This window comes from Solea solea, chromosome 13 (assembly GCF_958295425.1).
Source record: "Solea solea chromosome 13, fSolSol10.1, whole genome shotgun sequence".
In the NCBI taxonomy this organism is placed as follows: Eukaryota; Metazoa; Chordata; class Actinopteri; order Pleuronectiformes; family Soleidae; genus Solea; species Solea solea.
Window position 1 is genome coordinate 1,875,438 of NC_081146.1, and position 13,655 is coordinate 1,889,092.

At 43.8% G+C, this 13,655-nt stretch overlaps 2 protein-coding genes across 3 annotated transcripts in view; both read left to right on the plus strand.

Moving 5' to 3' along the window:
• megf8 (multiple EGF-like-domains 8) overlaps positions 1-6,596 on the plus strand; it is a 34,855-nt gene extending 28,259 nt beyond the window's left edge. The window contains 7 exon segments of the mRNA XM_058647108.1: positions 297-492; positions 589-757; positions 1,152-1,344; positions 1,439-1,609; positions 1,998-2,128; positions 2,688-2,820; positions 2,929-6,596. Of these exon segments, the coding sequence (XP_058503091.1) occupies positions 297-492; positions 589-757; positions 1,152-1,344; positions 1,439-1,609; positions 1,998-2,128; positions 2,688-2,820; positions 2,929-4,428 (2,493 nt within the window). The 3' untranslated portion in view covers positions 4,429-6,596.
• Positions 6,597-7,682: 1,086 nt separating this feature from the next.
• LOC131470742 (gastrula zinc finger protein XlCGF57.1) lies at positions 7,683-12,886 on the plus strand. Of its 2 annotated transcripts, none has more exons than XM_058646666.1 (3): positions 7,683-7,799; positions 8,457-8,978; positions 10,670-12,886. In XM_058646666.1, exons 2-3 carry the CDS (start codon positions 8,501-8,503, stop codon positions 12,052-12,054), a joined length of 1,863 nt encoding a protein of 620 aa, XP_058502649.1. In that variant the 5' UTR covers positions 7,683-7,799; positions 8,457-8,500; the 3' UTR covers positions 12,055-12,886. The 2 variants fall into 2 exon arrangements, with proteins under 2 accessions (XP_058502649.1, XP_058502648.1); XM_058646665.1 differs by lacking the exon at positions 7,683-7,799 and adding an exon at positions 7,899-8,268.
• Positions 12,887-13,655: the final 769 nt, after the last annotated feature.

Genomic DNA, 13,655 nt, shown 5'->3' on the forward strand with positions numbered 1-13,655 from the left:
TCCATTGTCAGTAAAAGAAAAATCAAAATCTCTTTCTCAATTCTCAACATAAACAAAGAAAAACAGTACAAACAATATTGATATTAAACTAATGAGCAAGCTGACTGGTGGATATAAAGATCAGGATGATAAAGAGACAGCTGGACACTGGGCAGTGACCTGAAACTTACAACTTAGAAGTATGTTGAGTGACCGTAGTCACCCCCAAATGCTGCACCAATATCCACAGATTGTCTTCCTTCTGCTTTATTACTTTATTCATTAGCAGCTAACCTCCCTCCCTCCATTTCTTGCAGTGCATGAGCCCTTCCTTTGTGCCCCTGCGATGTGAAGCAGGTCAGTGTGGACGTCTGCTGTCTGGTGGGGACTCTTGCTCTCCCCAGTGCTCCCAGCTCACCCAGTGCTCCCAGTGCATTTCTAGGCCTCAGTGTGGCTGGTGTGCCACTCGTGGGGGTAACGGTGCTGGACGCTGTTTGCAGGGAGGACTTGATGGTGAGGACTTGATTCTCTGAATAGGAGCTTGGGATTACGGGAGGTGTATCCTCCTGGTGTTTCTTACTGATAATTCACTTTATTCTTGATTCCAAGGTGTGAGTGAGGGTGTTTGTCCGCTGAGAAACAGCAGCTGGTCTTTCCTCCACTGTCCAGAGGAGGATGAATGTGTTAACGGCCATCACCACTGCAACAGCACCCAGAACTGCCATGATCTACCCCAGGGATACCACTGCACCTGCAAGCAGGGTTACATACTCAGCAGGTGAGATCAGGACCCAACACTCAATATACTGCTAGAGAAAAATAGGAACAGTTCACAGCTTTTTGAAGTGTGGTTGTATAAGGAAGAGGCACAAAATGTCACCGAGTTAGGTCCACCCAGGTGCATTCTGGTCCCAAACCACTGTGCCCAAACTGTGGGGCAAAGAGCCCATAGCAGCGACCCTCGACACTTTCATGTGTCTCCGTCTTGTCCTATAAAAGCTTTTTACGAAGCAGCAAACTCTGTTTTCCCTCGTGTCCCAGTCCTCAGCCTGGATGCAGGCGCTGGAGGTCAGTTAGTGCTGACTATGTGTCAACCACACGTCAAAGAACCTGAACTACTGTATAACTTTCATTTAAAATCTTTGTTTTTCGTGTGTTTTTCTTCCGCTCAGTGTTTCTGGTCAGTGTGAGCCAGTGTGTGCTCAGGGCTGTGTGAACGGGACATGTGTGTCTCCAGGGGTTTGTCGCTGTCACTTTGGCTTTGTAGGGGACAACTGCTCCTCTCAGTGCAGCTGCAACGAACACAGCAACTGTGCTGGAGTTACCAAACCAGATGTTTGCCTTGAGTGCCACAATAACACTATAGTGAGTGCTTACGATATCACACAAGTTAAACACTTACTTCTCCATATTCCATATATTCCACATATGTACTCATTTTACCTTCACTTTATTTCAGGGTAAACACTGTGAAAAGTGTAAGCCACTGTTTGTGGGCTCTGCCAAGGGCGGCGGAACATGTCGTCCATGTCGGGAGTTTTGCAGGGGAAACAGTGCCGTGTGTCTGTCCCGGGATGAACATAAGAAGGCGCTGGAAAACCCACGGCTTTTCATTTTGGGCCCCAACACAGTAAGTAGCTACTGTATGTTTCCGTGTGGAAAAATTCATTCCAAAAAAAGAATTCCATTGTTTACATGGACGCAACATTGAATTATCCGATTGTTGTGTGCGCTCACATGCATCAAGGTTCAGCTGCACAAACGCTGCGTGTGTCTGTCCATTATTCTTGTTTGGAATGGAAATACAGCAGTAACAGAAAAGGGAAATCCGTTTGAATGGACTGTAACAGATCCAAGTTCTCAGATTGGCATGTTTAATGACATATTTTTATTTCAGTCAGACTTTAATTCCAATTACTTGTGTCATGAAAATATAGCTAGTGGCTAAACTTATAAAAGTTATCTCGTTAGTATGTTAGTTATCTGAATTTTAAATGAACGTTTCTACTTCTCTTCAGATTCAGAATTTTGTGACTGAGGGTCCGACAGAAGAGAATGCTGTGTGTGTGAATTGCCAGAACAACAGTGTCGGGGACAAGTGTGAGAGCTGCCTCAGCGGCTACTTCCTGCTGCAGGGCAAGTGTGAGAAGTGAGTCATGACTTTAAAATATCCTTTATATGTCAAAGTGTATCATTGTAGGTTTTTAAGTTCCTGTTATTCTCCATCACTTCTGTGGTTGTCACTCACCCCCAATCCACTACTTTGAGATGTAAACCAGTTTATATGGGCGTCTAGTATTTGTTGATCTTCACACTTTAATCTTCTCTCTGTGGTCAAACACAAGCTACTTCATGTACTCTTTCATCACTCTCTCATCTAATCAGCAAGTCTCATTGTCGCAGACTCCTCCCCTTTTTAAAACACTGGAGCTGCAAAAAAAAAGGAAAAGACACTGTCTCATGTTCTTCCAACTTCCAACAAATATCATGAACAGAGAACGGATTCCACCAAAGCTTTTCCATGGAAGTCTGAGCTCATATGCAGCTGATGCAGCTTTAGTAGACACACCGCAGTGAACTCACAATTACCAAACACTGATTCTTCTTTCCCTTTGACTTCCTTGTTTGAAGGTCGAGTAATCATTCAAAGTTCTTATTGTACAGTGTGTTTCCGTGTCTGCTCTGACGTGTGTGTGTTTTGATCACAGGTGTCAGTGTAATGGCCACGCAGACACGTGTAATGAACACGACGGCACAGGCTGCCCCTGTCAAAACAACACTGAGACCTCGTCCTGTCTGAGCAACCCTCAGAGTGACCGCAAAGACTGCTACAGGCAACAGGTATGCACATGTTGAGATGCTTTTCCTTGTATCAGAATATTCTCTTGTTGTCTTTAGTGACAAAATTAAAAAAGAATGTTGATTTTTTTTTTTCTCCTCTCACTTCAGTGTGCCAAATGCAAAGACTCCTTCAACGGCACACCAGTGAATGGGCGTCAGTGCTACCGTCAGTTCAACGTGGACACAGAGTGCTGCTTTGACCCCACGTCCCAGACCAACTGCTTCCACGACCCCACCATCCGTAACCTCCCCAAGGGCCGCACTGTGTTCTTTGCAGCCCAGCCAAAGTTCACCAATGTGGACATACGGGTCACCATTGATGTGACCTTCGGTGAAGTGGAGGTGTATGTCTCCAACTCTCATGACACGTTCATCGTGGACGTGGACCGCTATACAGGGATTCACACCATCAAGATTGAGGAGGAAGCGGTAACTCGGGGGACGACCGCTGGTGTGGATAAGGATTCACCTCCGTCTCCTATTAAAGTGTTTGCCAACACCTCATCCAGCTTTGGAGGTCCCGTGCTTTCCCACAACCCACTGCAGCTGCAAGCCAAAGCTCCAGGGTCCGATAGAGAAATTCGGGAGGAGCGAGCTGAAGGACTCATCTCCTACATCACCGTGTGGAAACCACAGACGGTGCTGATCGTGCGCCGCGTTCGTGATCGCGTGGTCATCACTTTCCCCCATGAAGTGCACTCCCTGAAGTCCAGCCGCTTCTACATCGCTCTGAGAGGCGTGGGAACCGGCGAGAGGCAGGGAGAGTCCCAGGGTCTGCTGTTTCTGCGTCAGGACCAAGCACACATCGACCTCTTTGTTTTCTTCTCAGTTTTCTTCTCCTGCTTTTTCCTCTTCCTCTCCGTCTGTGTCCTCTTGTGGAAGGTGAAGCAGTTCCTGGACTTCCGTCGGGAGCAACGTCGCCACATTCAAGAGATGACCAAGATGGCATCGAGACCATTTGCGAAACTCACTATATATCTTGAACCAGAGGAGCCTCAGCTTATCTACCTGCCTTCGTCTGGGGGAGGGGTGGGGGGCAGCACCGTCTCACTTGCACATGCCCGCACAAGCAAGTTAGGAGGAGTGGTGGTGGGTCAGAGGGGCCGGGCTGGAGGTGTCTCCTACAAACATGACCCAGGCTCTGGAACCACAGGCCACCACCACCATCACCTTACCCTGGGTGGAGGTGGTAACAGTGGTCAGCACCTCCCCCTGCATTACCTGAATACCCACCACTATGCCAGCACCACCGCTGGCAACCCAGCCTCACATCACCACCATCCGTCCACCTACAGTGGTTACCAGCATTTTTGCCGCTCCGACCCTTTCCTCTCTCAGCTCATGGGTTTTTCCTACTCAACCTTTAAAGTGGGGCCCATTACCCTGGAGCCCACGGATGACGGCATGGCCGGAGTGGCCACCGTCCTCTTCCAGCTGCCCGGGGGGGTCATGGCTCCAAACCGCGCCTGTCTGGGCTCCGCACTGGTTACTTTGCGGCAGAACTTGCAAGAATACTGCGGCCACGGCAACGGAGGGGGGCACCCAGGAGCGGGAGCGGGGCGGAAGGGGCTTCTGGGGCATCAGCACCTGACCACTATGGCTATGTAGAGCAACAGAACACTATATAAATGAAATATGACTGGGATGAAAGAGATGGGAGACATCTGTACCTGTATCATAGAGGATAGTTTCTTCATGTATGGTTGTATGAGGTGCTGACAGAGTCAGAGCTGACAAACTGAAAACATGGCTGCCAGCAAAGACACACATTCTGTGTTTCCATCGTGGTACGGTTCGCTTTGGAATGGGTCAGGCTTGCATTTCCACTGAGAACAGGAGCTTCATTTGGTCGACGGGGTGTGGGCTGAGCTGTGATGTCATACCACTGCGACAACAACAAATGTGACACAACAGACATTGAAGATTTTTCTCAAAGCTTTGTCTGAGAATAGACTGCAGACAGACTGACTGTCCTGGGTGGAGTCAGAGTCTAGCTCCACCCCAATCTTACTGTACCATTTTACGCTGGTACCTCAAAGGAAGGGTGCTAAAAATGCAATGGTCGGGGCTGTTATTTTTGGTTATTTTGGCACTACTCCTAAAGGAAAAGCAAACAAAATACGTACCGCACTGTACCAAACTGAACCAGACTGAACCAGACTGAACCAAACTGAACCAGACTGAACCGTTCCACTCGATGGAAACACAGGTTTAAGAAAAGCAGATTCTCACTCTCCTGCACCAGATGTCATTAAGAAAATCTGTGTTTCGGTCAGAGAAGGCAGGAGCGGCTGGTTTACTGCTGCTGAACAAATGACTTCAAGCACGGAACTGACTAAATGAAACGTTGAAAAGAGCGCGGTGGATCAACAAAGGCTGTGTCCTGTGAGCATGTCACACACCCACACATGAACACTCACAGTCAGTTAACATGAGCATTCGGAACACAACTGTACATACACTGTATAATTTGTTGTTTTGTGTCTTTTATTGTATTATGTATTGCTATACTGTATTTCCGTGCTTCACATGACCAAGCCAGCTGTCTTTAGAATGCACTACAACTGCTACAACAAACAAAGCCACAGTGTTGCATCCTTGACTGTGATCACGAGAGGACAGTCAGACTCTGGATAGTGTTAATACTCACTGACCAACACATCATCTGCTCACTTTGGAACCAACATGTGCTTTATACCCCCAAAAAAGTGACAATCAAAATTGAAGTTGCCATTTAGAACAAAGAACTGTTTAAATTGTTTCAACCTAATGTGCAAACTTCTGATTGTCAGCTCAGCGCAGGAAAAAAAACTAAAGGTCAAAGTTGTTTTATTTGAATAGTGTAATTGTAAGTGAATACGCGGCAGGCCTGTAAGCTATTATGTTTATGTTAAACACGACCGGTGAGTATATTTCTGCATATTCCTTCACCTGCGATGTTACATTGTCTGTTGTTTTTCTGCTCATTTGCCTTCACTTCTTGCCTTGTCTGTGAGTCACTAATGGAAATGTGTGGTGCAGCTCCCGGAGGATGGAATAACAGTTGCTTTTTTTTTACATTATTGTTACATTAATTGTTTTCTGTACAAAAGAAATGAAGGATCATGTTTTTAATGCACTCCTGGGGTTTCCTTACCCTATAATAATTTAATTACACAACCAAACATGAAGACATGATGTGTCCCGTTGAAAAAAGTCGATCACATTTTGTTGACATTAAATGTTTGAGACATTATGATCAAAACGTTACGATGTGGTTGAAACATACTGTATCAAAACTCCATTGATAATGAGAAGAGTTGTGTTAGAAAGTTCTCCTGGTGAGAAATGTATGAAACAATGTGTTGATGTTAATGTTTTTGTTTGTTTTCCTTTTTGCACTGTATGGAGGCACCGAGCCCCGTTATTCATGTGAAACACTAAAGAGTGGACGTCGTCCAGCCTCCGATGGCACTCGGTGTCATGGACGACCTCAAGTGGTGCTACTGGTTTTCCTGGGAGGTTTTTTGTCATAAACTGAATACTCGCAGCTTAGTAAAGCAAATAAAGCTCAAATAAATATCGTCATTATTTATAGCAACCCTCCACAAATTTGCATTAATTCAGCTGCATTAATTTTTGTCTCAGTTTTCCTAACATGCTTTATTTTTGTACATAACTTTTGTGTTTGTTTGTTTTTCTTCTTCTTTTTTTCAAAGAAGGGAACAGTGTTGTGCAAACTGTTGCCTCAAGATTCTCTGTCCTGAGTCGACTGAAATAAAGTCTGTGGAACAAGATGGTGTGTGTGTCTGTGTGTGTGTTTACACTTTACTATTATACTACTATTACTACTATTATATTATCTTAACGTACTTCTAACGTCTGTTCTATCTTTCAGCAAGTATTGATGCTATTCAAGGGCCTATTTTAGTATCTTTAGCAACTATTGATAACATTTTTGTATCTTTACCAATGTATAATATACTAGATACTGCTATTTAACTAGGTCATTCAGTTGAAAACTTTCATATCCCAACCATCCCCCTCTCCTCCGGTGTTCATAAAGGCTCTGTTCATCATCTATCCACAAATTCAATCTCCTCTACATAAAATGTATTATTATTATTATTGTTGTTATTATCTAGTAATAATTGGAGCTATTTTAGTATGTTCAGTAACTAGTGATAGTATTTAAGTGTCTATTTTAGTATCTTAGTAACAAGTGATAGTATTTAAGTGTCTCTTTTAGTATCTTAGTAACAAGTGATAGTATTTAAGTGTCTATTTTAGTATCTTCAGTAACTAGTGATAGTATTTAAGTGTCTATTTTAGTATGTTCAGTAACTAGTGATAGTATTTAAGTGTCTATTTTAGTATGTTCAGTAACTAGTGATAGTATTTAAGTGTCTATTTTAGTATCTTCAGTAACAAGTGATAGTATTTAAGTGTCTACTTTAGTATGTTTAGAAACTATTGGTACTTTTTTGAAATGACAACTCAGGGTCAACCACCAGCTAATGATACAAGAGAGGACCCGTTGCCAGTGCTACGCCGCTCGGAGCGCACAAGACGGACTCTTATCTGAGAGTCTTTGTGAGTCAGTAGTAAGCTCCCTTAGGGAAGAGCAAGAATACACTCTGGGACTCACTGGAAGGATGGTTAGTTATTCTAACTAACTTCCTAGTTAGTTATTAGTGAGTTGCTCGGAGGTCCATAATGAAATAATAATGTTTGTGAACTGTACAGTATTGGATGTTGTTTAGTTTGTTAGTTTAGTTCAGATTAAAATCTGAGATTTACTAAATTCTTATTGAATAAATCACTTCCGAAGCACAACAGGAAGTTTAAGGAAAGTGGTATCTGGACCTGTGATGACCTTTGACATGGACTTTGATTTAAAGGCCACCGTTGACTTCAGTACCTTTGATGATTACATTGTCAGTATATTGTCAGACAGACTCATGCCACAACAGACGAGAGTGATCATGTAACTGCTGGAGGTAATACTGTTTAAGTGTTACTTTACTATCTTAAGTAACTAATGATAGTATTATAGTATGATTTTAGCATCAGCCGTAACTATTGATGCTACTTTAGAGTCTGTGTTTATACTTTTTACTATCTTAAATAACTACTAGAATAGTAGAAGCGTAGTATCTATATTAGAAGTGTTGTTTCGAAAACATTGATAGCATTTTACTTGAGACCTACAGAATTGTCATTTATAAGTCATTGTCTCCTTGTTGTAACTCTAAAAGCTTGTAACAAACCTCAGGTAAAACCTGTGGATGACGCGTGCTACTATCCCTTTAAATGCCATTGCGGGCTGTGGTGTGATTGGTCATAAATCCGGAAGTGTGTTACTCTTCCTGTGTTTGTGTGTATGGGTTGTTTATCAATCACTGCACATCAATGGAGGCAGCGCGGACACGATAGAATGTATCGTTATCGTGTCACTTATCGTTAACCGTAAGTATTTATTTAAAGCAGACAAACGCTGAATGTCACTGACACTGACCGGAAACGTCAGTAGCAGTGACAACACCGCTGCTAGGTCAACGTGTGCCCGGTGATGTAGCTTAGCTGTGATGCTAACACTAGACACAGGTCTGATGTAACTCGTACATATAAACTCACCTCACTCGTCGTTTCCACAGTGAACTAATGAGGCAACAACAATCTTAATGGTGACGACACGAAGATGAAATCTACCAGTGACAGAGCAGTGAAGAAGGAGCAGAGTCAACACGATGCTAACGTCGTTAAAACTGAGAATGAACTCGGGATGGACAGTGACGACGAGGAGGAGCAGGAGGAGGAAGGCGCCTGTGAAGTTTACACCCACGGACACGGTCTCAACATCCACGTGAAGGAGGAGCCACTGTCACAGGACATCTGTGAAGAGCCAGCACTGAGCTGTGTGGACACCACTGACAGCACTGACAACAAGCCTGACACACTGACATGCTGCTCAGACGGACGTGTGAAGGAGGAGAGCCACTCTGACCTTCAGCCACTGGACGAATATGACAGTGGAAGTGGCATCAAGGAGGAGGAGGAGGAGGAGGAGGAGCAGGAGGAGTCATGGATCAAACAGGAGAGGAACAGTGAGGTGGAGGCAGCAGAGGAGCCTGACACCATCCAGGAGGGTTATGAGGAGGGAGAGGAGGACTGTGCAGGTAAGAGTCACTGCATCAATATCAAACATGAACTCACTGTGTTGTACTACTGTGTTGTACTGTGTTGTACTACTGTGTTGTACTCACAACTTTACTGTTACTCACACAGAGTTAGTGCTGACTGTGTAACGTGTGACTTCCAGAACCAGGAACCTCTCAATGAAAACATGGCTGCCAGCAGGGGCACAAAAGCCAGATTTTAATGACTTCAAGGTTCCATATGTAATACACAAGTGTCACGTTTTGTCACAGTTAAGAATGCATGTGTCAGCTGATTAATCAATTAGTTGTTTGCTACAGAACATTTTGAAAAATGTCCATCAGTCTCTCAAACCCTGAAATGATGATCTTCTCAAACGTCTTGTTTTGTTAAAAAAGACTAAATGATCTATAGTTGTCAATCAATGTAGTAATCGATTATTATTGGTTAATCGTTGCAGCTCTACTGTTCATCAAATCACTGACAAATCCAGGAAGGAGAGCTGAAGTTTTAGAGAGTCTTAAGTTCATTTAGAGCCATGTTGTGCCTCATAGAGCTCTCCATTTTGAAAGTGTAAGACTGGTCTGATCTCTGTCCTCGTCTGAATCCTTTGTATCAGAACAACAAGTAAATCCAGAGCGTCAACTACAGCTGGACACTTTGACCTACTTTGTACCACTGCTGAGTAGCTTGTTACTGAGTCTACTGAGTAAAGATTATACATTTTTAAACACTTTTTATACACTTTTAACACCGAAACAGGAAGTTGTGATGATGCATGCAAATAGTGTGGCCAGCATGCGCCTGTTTATTCTGTCCAAGATCAGCTTGGAACACCAATGAAACGCTGCACTTGAATGTGACTGTACTCCATCCTCGTCATAAAGATCACTTCTTGGACGTGGGGATAAAGCAGTGTGTAGAGAGATGATCCAGTATTTTTCAAACATTGTGCTTCCCAACTTCAGTTTCTCCTCAGTCCAGAAATATCTTCATTCTTTTATGTGTGACATGTCCACCAGTGACACTTCACCAGTGACACTTCACCAGTGACACTTCACCAGTGACATGTCCACCAGTGACATGTCCACCAGTGACCCTTCACCAGTGACACTTCACCAGCGAAGCGTTAATTTATGACTGAAGAAAAACCATAGTGACAGAAACCTTCCAAATGTATCTGCAGTAGACAGATAGTTGGTATGAAAGAGAGTGACCGGTTTACAACGTGACACAAACTTCAGTTTCCAGTTGGAAAAGGCTGTTGAACTGCATTTACACCAGTGAGCCAATTGTGATCTGTTCCTCCCATGTGACACACATGAGATATGACCCATGCCAGTGTAAGCAGGAAAAAGCCACATGGACTCAGATATCATCAGATCAGATTCAGGCCTCATTCATATGTGGGAATTACTCACATATGTGAGTTTGTTGTTCTCAAAAAATGTTCTCAAAAGACTTGTTTTGTCCACAAAACAAAAAAAACTATAAAACCAATGTATTCATTATCAAAATAATTGTGTTTAATCCTAACAGGTTCACATTTAACAGGGAAGGGTATTATCATATAGTATTGCAAATGAATGGATTCATTGATTACTAAATTCATTCTGAGTTCTCAGTTTGATTTCAGAATTTTATCAAATTTTTACCAAACATGCTTCAGTTCTTTAATCTCCGCTGTCTCTGTGTTTCTCCTTCTGCTTAGAATCATCATCTGAGTTCTTTCCATGTCCTCACTGTACTGTCTCGTTCACTGACCTGGAGTTCTTGGAGAAGCATGTGAAATGGGTCCATCAGAAACAGTATCTGGACAACTTGAAAAACTGCCTTTCAAGCCGCGCACTGAGCCTCATCCCCAAACATAAGTGCACTATCTGCAGCAGCTCCTTTAACTCTAAAGTCAAACTGAAGGCTCATGTAGGTGAAGCTCATCCCTCTGAGCCTCCTCGCAGGCTGCACACATGTCCATGCTGTGCACGCAGCTTCCAGTACCTGAAGAACCTGAAGAACCACTGTCAGCGCTGGCACAGCATGTCTGTGGTCACCAGAGGAGGACACCTGAGCTGCGCTGACTGTGGGAAGAGTTTCAAAGCTACCTGGGGTCAAGGGCCTCATTTGTGTCACGAGCCACTGAACACGGAACCAGAAGATAAGCCCATCTGTCTGGACACTGGTGTGCAGTGTCTAGAGTGTGGCAAGAAGGTGCGCACCCCTCAAAGCCTGGAGATCCACATGCGCACCCACACGGGCGACAGGCCGTTCATCTGCAAAGACTGCGGCAAGAGGTTTGTGGAGCGCAGCGGCTGGCGGCAGCACATGAGAATACACAGTGGGGAGAAGCCATTCAAATGTGAGGTGTGCGAGAAAGCCTTCTTAAGATCGCACCACCTCAAGTGCCACTTGACCACACACTTCGGCAAGAAGGAATACTCGTGCACCGAGTGTGGGAAGGAGTTTGGATTCAAGTCGAGTCTGGATCTCCACCTGAGGACGCACTCCGACGAGAGACCCTTCCACTGCAACGTGTGCGGGAAGAAGTTCAACACTCAGAGGAACCTGAGGGTCCACACCAAAGTCCACAACAGCGTCAAAGCTCACCAGTGCGGGGACTGCGGTCTGAAGATCGGAGATATCGGGGCTTTGAAAATACACCTGCGGACTCACACCGGAGAGAGGCCCTACCACTGCACGGTCTGTGGAAGCAGATTTATCCGACTCGCACATTTGCGGAACCACCAGCGCACCCACACCGGCGAACGACCCTACAAATGCACCGAGTGCGACAAGAGCTTCACTCAGTCCGGGGATCTGATCAAGCACAAGCGGATTCACTCCGGGGAGAAGCCCTTCGAATGTCCAGACTGCCACCGACGCTACACTTCCTCTGGTGACCTGGGCAAGCACAGGAGGACTCACACTAACCTACGACCCTACACGTGTCAGGAATGTGGCAAAAGCTTCCGTTTGTCAGGCCATTTGAAAACTCACATGTTAACTCACACGGGGGAGAAGCCGTACTCCTGCCCCAACTGCCTCCGCAGGTTTGCCCGCTCTCACCATCTTTCTGGACACGTGGCTAAATGTCGCTAAATGAGCTTTTTGTTGTTAAGAGATTGTAAATAAACGTATTTAATGTTGTAATTATGCAAACTGCATGGAGCAGGGGTCTCAAACTCAAAGGATCTGGGGGCCAATGAGTGTCCAGTCAAGTGACAAATGTAATTTCTTAAAAAGCAACTGTTATTATGAGTGCAGAATTATATTCCATATTCCATGTCCACTTTTGGAGGACATATTTTTATGACACTCCCACAAACAACCATCCATTGCTTTATCCTCACTGTTGTAAAAACTCGCCGCTGATGCTCCGACATCAGCTCTGCCACGATGAACGTCTAAAATAACACTATCACTGCCTTGATCTTATAGCCAGCACCTGGTTAGGATGTTTGTGTAGTGCCAGTGTAGTGTAGTAATATGCCGCCCCCCCCCGAGATCTTTGGTGGTTTTCTGCCCCCAATCTCCCAGATACAAGACATTTAATCCTGCATTGTTCTGCTTTTGAATTGATTGGAGAGCCACATTCCACGTTAATTAGATTGGAGGGCCACATGTGGCCCGAGGACCACGAGTTTGGGACCTCTGACACAGAGGCTACTCTCATGTCAGTATAATGTGAAACTTCTTTTGGATACTTATTTACATGAGGTTTGTGTAACCCTTCACTTAAAGGACTGTTGTAACACTAAACAAGTGTCATTATTGCATGGAACTAAACTTAGATAAACACTATGGACTGAAGACACTATTACAGTGGTGTCCTGAGGACAATGAGGACATGCAGAGCATGGACATAATAAGATTCCATCACCACTGTTCAATGCTGTATTAGCTGTGAAACATGAATAAATGATCTGATGAACACCCTGTTGTGATGCTGCTGTTTGATTTGAGTGATATTTGAAGGGTTTGTGTTAAAGCTGCAGGAGGAGTTTCATCCACAGGTTTTTAAAACACTTACATATTTGCATCATATTATTTATTGTTTTAGACTAGTTGTTGTTAAGTTTCTTGCCAGTGTAGGTTGTAACCAGTGCAGAGTAGCAGTCTTTCTACCATATGGACTTGTATGCTCAGTAGTTGTAATGGAGCGCATGTTAGATGTGTTATTGTCAGAGACCAAACCTGAAATGATGTTTTTCCCCTTTAACACATGTTCTCTAAAACCATGGTAGTATATAACTATAGGAAGTATATGGGAAGAAGAAGAAGAAGAAGAGAAAATGATCTTATTGGTAATAAATCTGCCTCCTTTCTTTGCTCGGCCTATTTATGCCACAGTATTTTAACATTGGCGATAATTACTCAGAAGGCTCAATATTTTCTAAGGTGGTACTTGATATAAACTGGTCTAAAATATACTTCTCCACATTCTTCCAGATATTAATGTTAATGTTGTTTCAGTCTGACAGAAAGTATCTAAAAACCTATAAACCAAAAATAGACATTTGTTGGAGTTCTCAAAATTGTTTTATAATATTTAAATTCAAAGGGAACAAGCTGTGTTTTACACCTATGATGTCTTTGAAGAAATACTGTGTTTTTCCACCTACAACAGCAGCATAATCACATGTAATGTCATATTTAAAGTGCAGTTTATTCTCTTGTTTGAATAATCTTAAAAACATGCC